This window comes from Lepidochelys kempii, chromosome 28 (assembly GCF_965140265.1).
Source record: "Lepidochelys kempii isolate rLepKem1 chromosome 28, rLepKem1.hap2, whole genome shotgun sequence".
Lineage (NCBI taxonomy): Eukaryota > Metazoa > Chordata > Testudines > Cheloniidae > Lepidochelys > Lepidochelys kempii.
In genome coordinates, this window is record NC_133283.1 from 273,796 (window position 1) to 287,825 (window position 14,030).

The 14,030-nt window shown below is 69.0% G+C and overlaps 1 protein-coding gene across 1 annotated transcript in view; it reads left to right on the top strand.

The window, feature by feature from the left end:
* The window catches only part of KIF1C (kinesin family member 1C), a 33,979-nt gene extending 20,911 nt beyond the window's left edge, over positions 1-13,068 (top strand). Inside the window, 22 exon segments of the mRNA XM_073326481.1 lie at positions 191-267; positions 810-989; positions 1,075-1,140; positions 1,557-1,735; positions 2,291-2,402; positions 2,645-2,722; positions 3,057-3,122; positions 3,587-3,662; positions 3,879-3,957; positions 4,115-4,263; positions 4,583-4,746; positions 5,128-5,207; positions 5,481-5,556; positions 5,868-5,947; positions 6,042-6,136; positions 6,815-6,898; positions 8,384-8,564; positions 8,767-8,839; positions 9,465-9,665; positions 9,667-9,926; positions 9,928-10,069; positions 10,723-13,068. Of these exon segments, the coding sequence (XP_073182582.1) occupies positions 191-267; positions 810-989; positions 1,075-1,140; positions 1,557-1,735; positions 2,291-2,402; positions 2,645-2,722; positions 3,057-3,122; positions 3,587-3,662; positions 3,879-3,957; positions 4,115-4,263; positions 4,583-4,746; positions 5,128-5,207; positions 5,481-5,556; positions 5,868-5,947; positions 6,042-6,136; positions 6,815-6,898; positions 8,384-8,564; positions 8,767-8,839; positions 9,465-9,665; positions 9,667-9,926; positions 9,928-10,069; positions 10,723-11,448 (3,224 nt within the window). The 3' untranslated portion in view covers positions 11,449-13,068.
* Positions 13,069-14,030: the final 962 nt, after the last annotated feature.

The following is a 14,030-nucleotide window of genomic DNA, read 5'->3' on the forward strand; positions in this document are numbered from 1 at the left end:
AAGCTGGGAATATTTATTTACGTTATCATCTCTTCAGAGCAGGGGCTGTGCCTCGCCCTGAGTCTGCGACGCGCCCGGCACAGGGCAGGTTTCTGATCTCGGCGGGGCCCCGGGGTGGGGTGGGGTGGGGGGGCTGGCTGGACATGTGCCCCACACCCGCTCGCTCACCCCGTGTGCCGTCTCCCCACAGGTATCACCAATCCCAAGCTGACAAAAGATGCTCCCAAAAACTTCACCTTCGATTATTCCTACTGGTCCCACACCTCGGTGAGTGCGCGGAGAACTGGGGGGCGCGGAGCCGGGAGGGCTGGGAGCCAGGACGCCTGGGTTCTCTCCCTGGTTCTGGGAGGGGAGTGGGGGCTGAGGGGTTAGAGCCGGGGGGCTGGGAGCCAGGACGCCTGGGTTCTCTCCCCAGCTCTCGGAGGGCACTGGGGGCTGGTGGATCAGAGCGGGGGGGCTGGGAGCCAGGACGCCTGGGTTCTCTCCCCGTCTCTGGGAGGGGAGTGGGGGCTGGGGGGTTAGAGCTGGGGGGCTGGGAGCCAGGACTCCTGGGTTCTCTCCACAGCTCTGGGAGGGGAGTGGGGGGCAGGTGGGTTAGAGCGGGGGAGGGGGCTGGGAGCCAGGACGCCTGGGTTCTCTCCCCGGCTTTGGGAGGGGAGTGGGGTCTGGTGGGTTAGAGCCGGGGGGCTGGGAGCCAGGACGCCTGGGTTCTCTCCCCAGCTCTGGGAGTTGGAGGCGGGGGATTGAGGGGCACCGGCAGAGCCATAAAGGGCCCTCACCCCACGGCCGTGTCTCCCCCCCCGCCCCAGGAGGAGGACCCCAGCTTCGCCTCCCAGCGACAGGTGTACGAGGACATCGGGGAGGAGATGCTGCTTCACGCCTTCGAGGGCTACAACGTCTGTATCTTCGCCTACGGCCAGACCGGGGCCGGCAAGTCCTACACCATGATGGGCAGGCAGGAGCCGGGGCAGCAGGGGATCATCCCCCAGGTGGGCGCCGGGGGGCCGTGCTGGGGGGTGCCGGGGGGGGCGCCGTGCCGTGTTTTCATCTTCCTCTCCTTGTCTCTTGCTCCAGCTGTGTGAGGATTTGTTCACCCGGGTCACCGAGAGCCACTCCCCTGACCTGTCCTACTCTGTGGAGGTGAGTCGCCCGCCCTGACTCCCCCTCGGGCCCCCCAGCGTGACCCAGACCCCCCCTCAGACTCCCCCCAGCCCTCCCCCAACTCTGACTCCCGGCCCTTCCCTGCCCCCAACCTCTCCAGCGTGAAACCCCCCCCAGCACTCTCTCAGCCCCTCCCCACCCCCCCAAGTGTGACCCTGACCCCCCCAAGACCCCCCAGTGGTTCCCAACCCCTCCAGTGCTCCCCCAACTGACCCCCAGCCCCTCCCTGCCCCCCGACCTCCCCAGTGTGATCCTCACACCACCACCACCCCCTGGAGTCTCCCAGTGCTCCCCTGACCCCCGCACCCCCCATGCCTCCTCCAACCCCGCTCCCACTCCCCGCCCCCCCAGCACTGCCCCGCCCCTACCCTCATGGCCATCTCCCCCCGCCCCAGGTGAGCTACATGGAGATCTATTGCGAGCGGGTGCGGGACCTGCTGAACCCCAAGAGCCGGGGGAACCTGCGGGTTCGGGAGCACCCCATCATGGGCCCCTACGTGGAGGACCTGTCCAAGCTGGCCGTCACCTCCTTCGCCGACATCCACGACCTCATGGACTGCGGGAACAAGGCCAGGTGAGAGCCCCGCCCCCGGCTGCGGGGAACCCAGGAGTCCTGCCTCATCAGCTGCTTCAGGAGCGGGGGCTGGGAGCCAGGACTCCTGGGTTCTCTCCCCGGCTCTGGGAGGGCAGTGGGGGCTGGTGGGTCAGAGCGGGGGGGCTGGGAGCCAGGACTCCTGGGTTCTCTCCCCGGCTCTGGGAGGGCAGTGGGGGCTGGTGGGTCAGAGCGGGGGGGCTGGGAGCCAGGACTCCTGGGTTCTCTCCCTGGCCTTTGGAGGGCACTGGGGGCTGGTGGGTCAGAGCAGGGGGGCCTGGGAGCCAGGACTCCTGGGTTCTCTCCCCGGCTCTCGGAGGGCAGTGGGGGCTGGGAGCCAGGACTCCTGGGTTCTCTCCCTGGCTCTTGGAGGGCACTGGGGGCTGGTGGGTCAGAGCAGGGGGGCTGGGAGCCAGGACTCCTGGGTTCTCTCCCCGGCTCTGGGAGGGGAGTGGGGGCAGGTGGGTCAGAGCAGGCGGGGCTGGGAGCCAGGACTCCTGGGTTCTTACCCCCCTCCCCGTCTCTCACCCCACCCAGGACTGTGGCTGCCACCAACATGAACGAGACCAGCAGCCGCTCGCACGCCGTGTTCACCATCGTCTTCACGCAGAGGAGACACGACGAGCTGACCGACCTCGACACCGAGAAGGCAATGCGGGGGTCAGGGCACTGGTGGGGCCGGCCGGGCCCGGTCACCCATAGTGGGCCAAGCCTGGCTGGGAGGGGGCGGGGCCAGGGCCAGGCCTGGAGCGAGTTTCCTGGTTCTCAGCCTGGCTCAGTGAGCTCCGGGCAGGCTGGGGCGGGGGTGTGGGGGGGGGGCGGGGGGCGTACGAAGCCGCTGCCAGTCCAGCCCTCCTGACCCCACCCCCTCCCCTGCTTCCCCCTGCCCAGGTCAGCAAAATCAGCCTGGTGGATCTGGCCGGCAGCGAGCGAGCCGAGTCATCCGGCGCGAAGGGCATGAGGTTAAAGGTGAGGGGGGGCCCCCAGAACTGTTAACCCCCCCCCGAAGCTGCTGCCCCTCGGGGGGTAGGGGAGGGGTGGGGGGTGCTGGAGTAGAGCGTCGGCCACGGGGCTTCGGGAGTGCCGCTGGATTAGCCTGCGGGAAAGGGCTAAACCCCCCGCAGTTCAACAGGAGCCAGGGAGCTATTGGGGGGTCTCCTCAGGGGGCCGGCTGGCCGAAGCCCCGTGGGCACGGCTACTCGAACGCGGCCGGAGTGGGTGGTCCTGTTGGTGGGGCTGGACCCCCGGGGGTGGGGGGTCTCTTTAACCCCCCTAACGCTCTGGCACTCCCTCCCCTCCACAGGAAGGTGCAAACATCAACAAATCCCTCACCACGCTGGGGAAGGTGATCTCCGCCCTGGCCGAGATGGTGAGTGCTGGGGGCGGGGGATCACACACACACCCCACAACTGACTTCGGGGTCCCTGTAGTGCCAGGCCCTGGGGGTCGAGCTGGGATCGGGGCCCCCCGAGTCCCGGCACACCAGACCCCTGGGAGCGACTCATCCCCCTCGGCCGGGACCCAGGCGCCCAGTTTCGGGGTTCTCGGTCCCCGCGGAGCCCCCAGGTTAGCATGGAGACACCCCACCTGGCCAAGCTGCCGGGGTTCCCAATCTGTCTCCGGCACCGCCAGTCCTGGGGAGGGGACATCGGGGGTGGGTTTTGCCTCCCAGCTGTTGCACCAAGGGGAAACTGAGGCAGGGTTTGGCCTCGCCAGGATATAGTACAGCTAATCCCCGCTGGGTCATGTTGGGGGCGTCAGCCCCTTCCCCAGCAGGGCCCCCCGAATCATGTTCTCACACCCCCCCCCCCCCCCGTTATTCCCTCGCTCCAGCAAAACAAGAAGAAGAAATCCGATTTCATCCCTTACCGCGACTCGGTTCTCACCTGGCTGCTCAAGGAGAATCTGGGTAAGGCCCCCCTGATCCCTCAGCCGTGGGGGTGCACTGTGTCGGGAGGGGGCTGCAGGCAGGGAGGGGGGCACGGGACAATCCTGGTCAGGGGGATGGGATATGGGTGTGGCCGCTGGGGGAATGGGGGGAGAAGGAGGGTATCCCTTGGTGGGGTACGAGATAATGGGGGGAGGGAGGCCCCCCCGGCTAATTAACCTTCCCTCCCCCCCGCAGGCGGTAACTCCCGCACGGCCATGATCGCCGCCCTGAGCCCAGCCGACATCAGCTACGAGGAGACGCTCAGCACCCTCCGGTGAGCCCCAAGGGGTGGGGGGCTGGTGCGTGTGTCTGAGGGAGGATGGATGGATGGAAAGGGGTGGGGATGTGGGGCGGGGGCTGGGCGCATGCAGGGGGGCAGGGCTGCTCTCTCTCGTCCAGGGACGCTGACGACACCCCCCCTCCCCCCCCAGCTACGCGGACCGCACCAAGCAGATTCGGTGCAACGCGGTGATCAACGAGGACCCCAATGCCCGGCTCATCCGGGAGCTGAAGGAGGAGGTGGCCCGGCTCAGGGAGCTGCTCTTCGCCCAGGGCCTCTCCGACGCCTCCCTCCCCGGCGGTGAGTGCCCCCGCCCCCAGCACACATGCATGGGGGAGAGTTAAGGGGATTTGGTGGGAGGGGATGGACAGGGTTCCCCCACTAAACGCTGGTGGCTGGAATGGGGGAGAGGGAGTGGGTGGGGAAAGGGGGCTCTGTTTTTAAAGTGGGGTCTGCCCCCCAACCCCCACCCCATTGGGCAGCGCTCTGGGCATGGGGATAGGGCAGGCCAAGGCCATGGGTTACATGGGGGTGGTCTAGGGGAAGTGGATGTGGGAGGGGGCACAGAAGGAGCTGGGGGCGTGACCAGCCCCTCAAACCCCCCAATGCTTCGTTCCAGGCTTGAAGCGGGAGGAGCCCGACAGCCACCCCCCTGCTCCCGCACTGCCCTACGACCCCGCGGCCGAGCCCCAGTCCCCTGCCCCCCTCAACGGGGGGTCCGAGCCCTTCCCCACCCTGGAGGAGCAGGTCATCTGCACAGAGGAGGCTATGGAGAGGCTGCAGGTAGGGGATATAACTGCCCCCCAACCTTGAACAATTCCCCCACCAGCCCCCCAGATCCCACAGCCTGCCCTCCAGCGGCCAGCCCCCTTTCTCTAGCTCAGTTTGCACCAGAGCCAGGAAGAGAACCCAGGAGTCCTGGCTCCCAGCCCCCCCTGCTCTGACCCAGCAGCCCCCACTCCCCTCCCAGAGCTAGGGAGAGAACCCAGGAGTCCTGGCTCCCAGCCCCCCCGCCCTGGCATGTCAGGCAGTCTCCCCACGAACACCCCAGTTCCTGCTCTGGGCAGGTGAGGGGTGCAGGGACCTGGCTCATCGGGGTGAGGAGAGACGGGGCCCCCCTGTGCTGGGGGTGACCTGAGCCCAACTCTCCTTCGGCCTGCGCAGGAGACGGAGAAAATCATCGCGGAGCTGAACGAGACATGGGAGGAGAAGCTGCGGAAAACCGAGGCCCTTCGGATGGAGAGGTGAGCGCTGGGACTGACCTCGCCCAGAGGTGGGCGCATCTCGGCCCCGGGCGAGGGGTCCCTGTGTCACGCCCCGCCCCGCCCCAGAGGTGGGCGCATCTCGGCACTGGGCGAGGGGTCTCTGTGTCACCCGCCGCCCCGCCCCAGAGGTGGGCGCATCTCGGCGCTGGGCGAGGGGTCCCCGGATAACGAGCCGCCCCGCCCCAGAGGTGGCCGCATCTTGGTGGAAGTTTGGGGGGCGCACGGGGCAGTGACGTGGGTCTCTCGCTGCAGGGAGGCGCTCCTGGCCGAGATGGGCGTGGCCGTGCGGGAAGACGGTGGCACGGTGGGGGTCTTCTCCCCGAAAAAGGCAAGTGGCGTGGAGCTGGGGGGCTCATCGGGCAGCGATGGGGTGACACCACAGACAGGCGACGTCCGTCCAGCCCTGCGCAGAGCCCAACCGAGATCGGGGTCCGTGCCGGGCACCCCACAGAACCACCCGCTCCCCAACTTTTCCCTCTGTAATTACCCCCCATCCCTCTCTGCACCCAACTCTTGTCAGTCCCCGAATCCTGTGGGGGGCTGGGCCCCTCCATCCCAGAATCCTCCGTGGTGGTGGTAGGGGGGCGGGCCGGGCCCCCTAAAGCCCTGCCCCCCCGCTGACCGGCTCCCCCTCTGCAGACCCCGCACCTGGTGAACCTGAACGAGGACCCGCTCATGTCGGAATGCCTGCTGTACCACATCAAGGACGGCGTGACCAGGTGCGGGGCGGGCTGGGGTACCGCGGGGGGGTGGGGGCCAGGTTTGGGGTGTCCTGCCCTGCCCCCCTCTCACCTCCCCCCCGTCTCCCCGCAGGGTGGGCCAGGTGGACGTCGACATCAAGCTGACGGGGCAGTTCATCAACGAGCAGCATTGCCTTTTCCGGAGCCGCACCGGCCCCGCCGGGGAAGGTAGCAATGGGGGGGCCCCCCAAGTCCCCAGCCAGCACCCCCAGGCTTCGTCTCTCCCCTGGGCAAACTGGTCACCTGGGCGTTTTGTTCCCGGCCCCCCCGCCAGGCTACAAAGTGGGGGCCGGGCTCTACACCCCGGTATCCCGTCGCCGTCACACCTGCCCAGCGCCGATCCCACCCCCGAGATACGTGGGGAAACTGAGGCACGCACGCGGTACTCAGACAAAACCATTGAGAACGTTCCCGCTTCGGCACAGTGGGGTCCTCGGGGGCAGGACGCTCCCTCAGCTGGGCTCCCCCCTCCCCTGCCCCACAAAGGGGAGGGGCGGGGGGAGTCTCTTGCGGACCCGGACCAGGACCGCACTGACCCTAACGCTTCTTTCCCCCTCTTTTGTGCTGGCGGGAGGCGGCCGAGACGCGGAGCCACCCAGGTACGGATCGCTGGTTCCCCCCGCACACGCACCCTGCCGCCGGTGTCCGTGGGTCGTCCCCCCTGCACTCCCAGTCCCCAACAGCCAGCCCCACGGCGCGGGGCAATCATCCCTCCAACAAGCCGTGTGCCAGGAGTCCCCCCACCCCACGCCTGGCACTCACCTCCGATCCACCCTTTCCGTGGGACTGGGACCCCCACTGCCCGCCTCCACGGGCATGTCTCACGGGGGCTCCCTCTCCCCACAGCCGTTGTCACGCTGGAGCCGTGCGAGGGGGCTGAGACCTACGTCAACGGGAAGCAGGTGACGGAGCCGCTGGTCCTGAGGTCAGGTAGGGGCAGCTCCTCAGACGCCTGGGTTCTCTCCCTGGCTCTGGGAGGCGAGTGGGGGCTGGTGGGTGAGAGCGGGGGGGCTGGGAGCCAGGACTCCTGGGTTCTCTCCCCAGCTCTGGGAGGGGAGTGGGGGCTGGGGGGTTAGAGCGGGGGAGCTGGGAGCCAGGACTCCTGGGTTCTCCCCCCGGCTCTGGGAGGCGAGTGGGGGCTGGTGGGTGAGAGCAGGGGGGGCTGGGAGCCAGGACTCCTGGGTTCTCTCCCCGGCTCTGGGAGGCGAGTGGGGGCTGGTGGGTGAGAGCCGGGGGGGCTGGGAGCCAGGACTCCTGGGTTCTCCCCCCGGCTCTGGGAGGGGAGTGGGGGCTGGTGGGTGAGAGCCGGGGGAGCTGGGAGCCAGGACTCCTGGGTTCTCTCCCCGGCTCTGGGAGGCGAGTGGGGGCTGATGGGTGAGAGCAGGGGGGGCTGGGAGCCAGGACTCCTGGGTTCTCTCCCCGGCTCTGGGAGGGGAGTGGGGGCTGGTGGGTGAGAGCAGGGGGGGCTGGGAGCCAGGACTCCTGGGTTCTCTCCCTGGCTCTGGGAGGCGAGTGGGGTCTGGTGGGTGAGAGCCGGGGGAGCTGGGAGCCAGGACTCCTGGGTTCTCCCCCCGGCTCTGGGAGGCGAGTGGGGGCTGGTGGGTTAGAGCCGGGGGAGCTGGGAGCCAGGACTCCTGGGTTCTCTCCCTGGCTCTGGGAGGCGAGTGGGGGCTGGTGGGTGAGAGCCGGGGGAGCTGGGAGCCAGGACTCCTGGGTTCTCTCCCCGGCTCTGGGAGGCGAGTGGGGGCTGGTGGGTGAGAGCCGGGGGAGCTGGGAGCCAGGACTCCTGGGTTCTCTCCCCGGCTCTGGGAGGCGAGTGGGGGCTGGGGGGTTAGAGCGGGGGAGCTGGGAGCTAGGACTCCTGGGTTCTCTCCCCATCTCTGGGAGGCGAGTGGGGGCTGGTGGGTGAGAGCCGGGGGACTGGGAGCCAGGACTCCTGGGTTCTCTCCCTGGCTGTGGGAGGCGAGTGGGGGCTGGGGGGTTAGAGCGGGGGGGCTGGGAGCTAGGACTCCTGGGTTCTCTCCCCGGCTCCGGGAGGGGAGTGGGGGCTGGTGGTTAGAGCCGGGGGGGCTGGGAGCCAGGACTCCTGGGTTCTCTCCCCGGCTCCGGGAGGGGAGTGGAGGCTGGTGGGTCAGAGCAGGGGGGGCTGGGAGCCAGGACTCCTGGGTTCTCTCCCCGGCTCTGGGAGGCGAGTGGGAGCTGGTGGGTGAGAGCGGGGGGGCTGGGAGCCAGGACTCCTGGGTTCTCTCCCCGGCTCCGGGAGGGGAGTGGGGGCTGGTGGTTAGAGCCGGGGGGGCTGGGATCCAGGACTCCTGGGTTCTCTCCCCGGCTCCGGGAGGGGAGTGGAGGCTGGGGGGCTGGAGGAGGTGCCAGGACTCCTGGGTTCGATCCCTGCATCTGCCCCCTCCCGCTCAGGTAACCGCATCGTGATGGGCAAGAACCACGTTTTCCGCTTCAACCACCCGGAGCAGGCGCGGCTGGAGCGGGAACGCAGCGCCCCGGCCGAGCCCCCGGCCGAGCCCGTCGACTGGAACTTCGCCCAGCGCGAGCTGCTGGAGGGTCAGGGCATCGACATCAAGCTGGAGATGGAGAAGAGGTGGGGGCCCGGGCCCCCCGGCTCCCAGAGCACACCCAGGGCCTTCTGCGATTGGGAGGATGGGCTGCCCCGCCCAGGGGGATTTTGGGCCTGGGGAGTGGGGCGCCCCCCTGCCCCGCCCCGGGGGGTTCTGGTGCGGGGGGCTTGTCCCCAGGGGGGGGTCGAGGGGGCTGCCCCAGTCTCACGGCGTCTCCCACCCCAGGCTCCAGGACCTGGAGAACCAGTACCGCCGGGAGAAGGAGGAGGCCGATCTGCTCCTGGAGCAGCAGAGGCTGGTAAGGGGGTGGGGGTGGGGGCAGTGGGCTGGATTTGGGGGGCAGGGAGCTCAGGCAGGCAGGAGGCAGCGGAAGGGGAGGGGCGAGCAAATGGGGGCGGTCTCAGATTTCCTGGGGGGGGGGCAGAGCGAGGTGGGGGCGATTGGGCTGGACAGGCTGGGGATGAGAGGGGACATTCTGACCCCCCCCGGCTTGTGTCTTTCACCCACGCCCCCTGGACGTGGGTATAGACAAGCCGGTCAGGGGCGTGAGGCTAGAATACGGGGCACAGAGCCGGGACGGGGGTGCCGGCCGGCGGTGCTGACCCCGTCTCTCCCCATCCCGGCAGTACGCGGACTCGGACAGGTGGACAACTCGGACAAGTGCTCGTGCGAGGGGCGCTCGTGCGAGGAGGGGCCGGGGAGGGAGCCGCGGAGCCGGCTCGGGGGTGCCGGCCGGCGGTGCTGACCCCGTCTCTCCCCATCCTGGCAGTACGCGGACTCGGACAGCGGGGACGACTCGGACAAGCGCTCGTGCGAGGGGCGCTCGTGCGAGGAGGGGCTGGGAGGGGCCGGGGAGGGAGCCGCGGAGCCGGCTCGGGGGCGCCGGCCGGCGGTGCTGACCCCGTCTCTCCCCATCCCGGCAGTACGCGGACTCGGACAGCGGGGACGACTCGGACAAGCGCTCGTGCGAGGAGAGCTGGCGGCTCATCTCCTCGCTGCGGCAGAAGCTGCCGGCCACCAACGTGCAGAGCATCGTGAAGCGCTGTGGCGTGCCCAGCAGCGGCAAGCGGCGGGAGCCGCTCCGGGTCTACCAGATCCCCCAGCGCCGGCGCCTGGGCAAGGACCCCCCGCTGGGTCACCCTGGCCGACCTGAAGATGCAGGCGGTGAAGGAGATCTGCTACGAGGTGGCGCTGAACGATTTCCGCCAGGCCCGGCAGGAGATCGAGGCCATGAGCATCGTGAAGATGAAGGAGCTGTGCCGGCTCTACGGGAAACGCGACCCCAACGAGAAGGAGAGCTGGCGGGCCGTGGCCCGGGACGTCTGGGACACCGTGGGCGGGGGCGAGGAGCCGGAGGGCCGCGGCGGCGGGGGGCGCGAACCCGGCGGTGGACGACCTGCGGGCCCACATCGACAAGCTGACCGACATCCTGCAGGAGGTCAAGATCCAGAACAACATGAAGGACGAGGAGATCCGGGCCCTGCGCCACCGCATGGTGAAGATGGAGAGGGTCATCCCCATCGCCCAGGTGAGCGGAGAACCCAGGCGTCCGGGCTCCCCACCCCCGGCTGCGACCCACCAGCCCCCACTCCCCTCCTGGGTTCGCTCTCCCCGGCCCTGGGAGTCCTGGCTCCCAGACTCCCCTGCTCTACCGACCACCCTCCCAGAGCCAGGGAGAGAACCCAGGAGTCCTGGCTCCCAGCCCCCCTGCCCTGACCCACCAGAGCCCGCTGCTCTCCCAGGGCCGGGGAGCGAACCCAGGAGTCCGGGCTTTGCTGTGGCCACTTCTCACCAGTAGGTGGAGCCCAAGCGTCACGTCCGCCCACTGCCTTGGGCTCAGTTTCAGACCAGTCTGCAGGAGCAGGGGGAGCAGGGGGCTGCGGGTCTGGTGGGAGGGGCACCGGTCAGCACCGCATTGTGTCAGGCGCTGTACATGGACAATGCAGCAGTGTCGTATGCCAAGGGACAGGCCCCCACCCCCCCAGCCTCCTGCCCAGCAGTGGAGGGGACTCGGGGCCTGGCTCCCAGCCCCCCTTGCTCTAACCCACCCGCTCCCCTCCCAGAGCCGGGGAGAGAACCCAGGAGTCCTGGCTCCCCCCCCCGCCCTAGTTCCCCAGCTCTCTGCTCCGGAGGTGGAACTCGGGCATCTTGCCCCCTAACACCTCCCCCGTGTGCCGGCAGGAGGACGGGGTGGACGAGGACCTGGAGAACGACTGGAGCTCCCCGCTGTTCGAGGCGGGGCTGGGGGATGAGGCAGGGTCCCGGGACCGGGCGGGGAGCCCGGAGTCCCTGTGCACCCGGGAGGAGCCGGAGCGGAGCTACACGCGGGTGTGCCGGCTGATGGAGCAGGACCCGGCTTTCCGGCGCGGCCGCCTCCGCTGGCTGAAGCAGGAGCAGGCCCGGCTCCAGAACCAGCAGCAGCTCGGCAAGGGCCTCCGGCGCCAGCCCCACGCCCCCGGCAAGTTCGTGCCCCCCCAGGACTGCAAGCTGCGCTTCCCCTTTAAGAGCAACCCCCAGCACCGCTACTCCTGGGGCCCCAACACCGCCTTCATGGTGGCCGGTGGCGAGGAGCCGGAGCCGGAGCCGGAGGGCGACGGCCTGGGGCAGGAGCCAGCCCCGGGGTCGCCCCGGCGCCCCGGCGGCCCCCAGCACAAACACTGCAGCCGGCAGCCGGCCCAGCGGCCCCACCGGCGCAACTCCCTGGACGGGGGGAGCCGGGCCAAGCCCTCCCGCCCCGGCGCCCCGGAGCACTACCAGTCCCGCAAGCACAACTATTACCCGCAGCACCGCCAGCCTTACCCGCAGCACCGCCCCTACCTGGGCCCCCGCCCGCCCCACGCCACCCCGCCCCGCATGCGCCGGCAGCGCTCGGCCCCCGAGCTGCAGGACCAGGAGACCCCGGTGTAGCTGCCGCCCCCCCGGGGGGGCCGCCTCTGGCGTGGAGGGTCATGGGGAACGCCAGAGACGGCAGCCAAGCTGCAGAGGACCACGGGCACGTGAGACGAGCCGCAGCGGAGTGTGGGGAAGCCAGGGGGCGACGGCGGCGGCGCTGCACGGGGGCTCGTGGGAAAATCAGGGAGTGGAGGATCATGGGAAATGGGGGCGGGCCGCCGAGGGTCATGGGAAAGTTGCAGGGGGGAGTAAGTGCGGTGCTGCAGAGGATCACGGGACGTTACGGTGAGCCACGTTAGATCCTGGGGCGATTGCGGAGTAGAGGATCATGGGAAATCAGGGTGAACTGCAGAGGATCATGGGACATTAGGGTGAGCCATGTTGGATCATGGGGAAAATCAGGGAGTGGAGGATCATGGGAGATCGCAGCAAGCCATGGGGGCTCATGGGAAAATCGCAGAGTGGAGGATCATGGGGAAATCAGGGTGAACTGCAGAGGATCATGGGGAAAAGCGGGGAGTGGAGGATTGTGAGAAATCAGGGTGGGTTGCAGAGGATCATGGGAAATGGAGCCAGGGGACAAGTTGCAGAGGATTGTGGGAAGTGGGGATGGGGCGGGTGAGCCGCAGAGGACTGTGGGAGCTCCCATTCTGGGGATGGGCGGGAAACTCCCCCGGGAGCCAGCCGGCTTGGCCCCATGCCCCCAGGGGTCTCTGGGTGCTGGTGCGGGGAAGAGTGGGGAGACCCCTGGTCCCAAAGGCCCCCCCCCGGGGGTTCGTCGCCCACCTTGGGCCCTGCTCACCCAAGGACAATCAGGTTAATTGTAAACCCCCCCTTCCTGGTTGCACCCTTGGGGGGGGGGCTTGTCTTGGCCGCCCCACCCCATACAGCTGCTGCTGGAGGGGGCTGCAGGGCATGGGGCTCCCCCACAAGTCAGAACTATGGGGGGGGGTAAAGGAAGCCAGGGGAGTAGGGCCAGATGTGGGACTGGGGCTGCAGGGGGAGCCAGGACTCCTGGGTTCTCTCCCAGGCTCTGGGAGGGGAGTGGGTGCTAGAGGGTGAGAGTGGGGGGTTGGGAGCCAGGACTCCTGGGTTCTCTCCCAGGCTCTGGGAGGGGAGTGGGGGCTGGTGGGCCCCAGGACTTGCATTTCCCTGGCTGTGGTTGGGGGGCTGGTGTCTAGATGGGTTCTGAGCCTTTAAGTGGGGGGGGGGGTTCACAGCTGTCCCCCAATCCTGCCCCCCTGGCCTCAGCAAAGGTCTGGCTGATTTCCAAAGCCTCCAGTGCCCCCCAGCTTTGAGGTCCCCCCTCCCTGCAACGGGGGGGCAAGGGCAGAGAGGGACAAGCCCTGCCCCCCCAGGTGCTGAAGCCCACACACCAAGACATTCACTGCCTTCAGGACCCCCCCCCCCACAACTCAGCCCCCCCAACTCAACAGCATGACCCCCTAGAGCCCAGAACCCCCCCCACTGGGGGTCCCTCAGCCCCCTCCACCCCCCAGGAGAAGTTGTGGCCTGTGTGTGTGTTGTTTCTTCACCCCCCTCCGTTCTCTGTGGTTGGATTTATTCTTGGGGTGGGGGCAGGCCCAGGAATTATATTGTGCTGTCCCCCCCCCCCTATTAAACGTGTAAACTGCCTCTGTGTCGTGAACCCGAGTCCTTCGGGGGGGGCAGGGCTGGGCTAGCAGGGGCTGGGGGTCGGGAGTGAGGGGCACCGGCAGAGCTGGGGGGGCCCGGGACTGGGCTAGCAGCAGCGAGGGCCTCTGCCTCGGTTTCCCTGCCTGGGTCCTCACTTCACCCCCCCACCCCCGTGGGCAGAGCTCGGCCCGGCTGGGCAGGCAGGTTGCCCAGGGTCACGGCTTCATGCCCAGCAGCGCTTGGCTCTGCCATGAAAGCCCCTCGCCGCCGGCTGTTTGTTCTCCGCCCAGGCCCAGCCGCGCTCCCCGTGGGGCTGGGGGGCAGGAAAGGGGGTGTTCACGCCTTGTGACTCAGCCCCGTGGGCCGCCGGCTTCGTGGCTGCAGCGGCCAGAACTGGGGCGGGCCCTGGGGAACTGCCTGCCACAGGAATCCTGGCACTGGACCCCGGCCTTGTCCCCGAGCTGGGGGCGGGGCCCAGGCTGGGGGGCAGGAGCGGAAGAGGGGCCAGCGGGAAGCTGCAGCCAGCTCTGGGGGGCAGCTATTTATACAAGAATCCCCCCCCCGCAGTACCAGGGGAGAGCGCCCCCCACTCCCTGCAGCACACAACCCCTTAGGCTGCCCAGGGGCAGTGGGGCCAGCCCCCTCTCTTCCACCACTCACCTTGGGGCTGTGACCCCCTAGTGCCACATTGGGGGTGGGGAGGGAAAGGGGGGGGTCAGAGCAAGGACCTCAGCTGCCACCATGCCCAGCCCCCCATAACCTTCCTGCCCCATAGCTCCCTCCCCAGCCCATTGCCCCCCTACTACACCCCAGCCCCCCAGGTTTGTAGCTCAGGGCAGTCGCTGAGCGTTAGGGTCCTGGGGTCCCTGTAGCTGGGGGAGGGGACAGACAAGGGGACCCCAGAACTGTACCACTTTGGGGGGCCCTCCCCCCACCCCAGGGGAGATTTCCCCAGCTTCCCC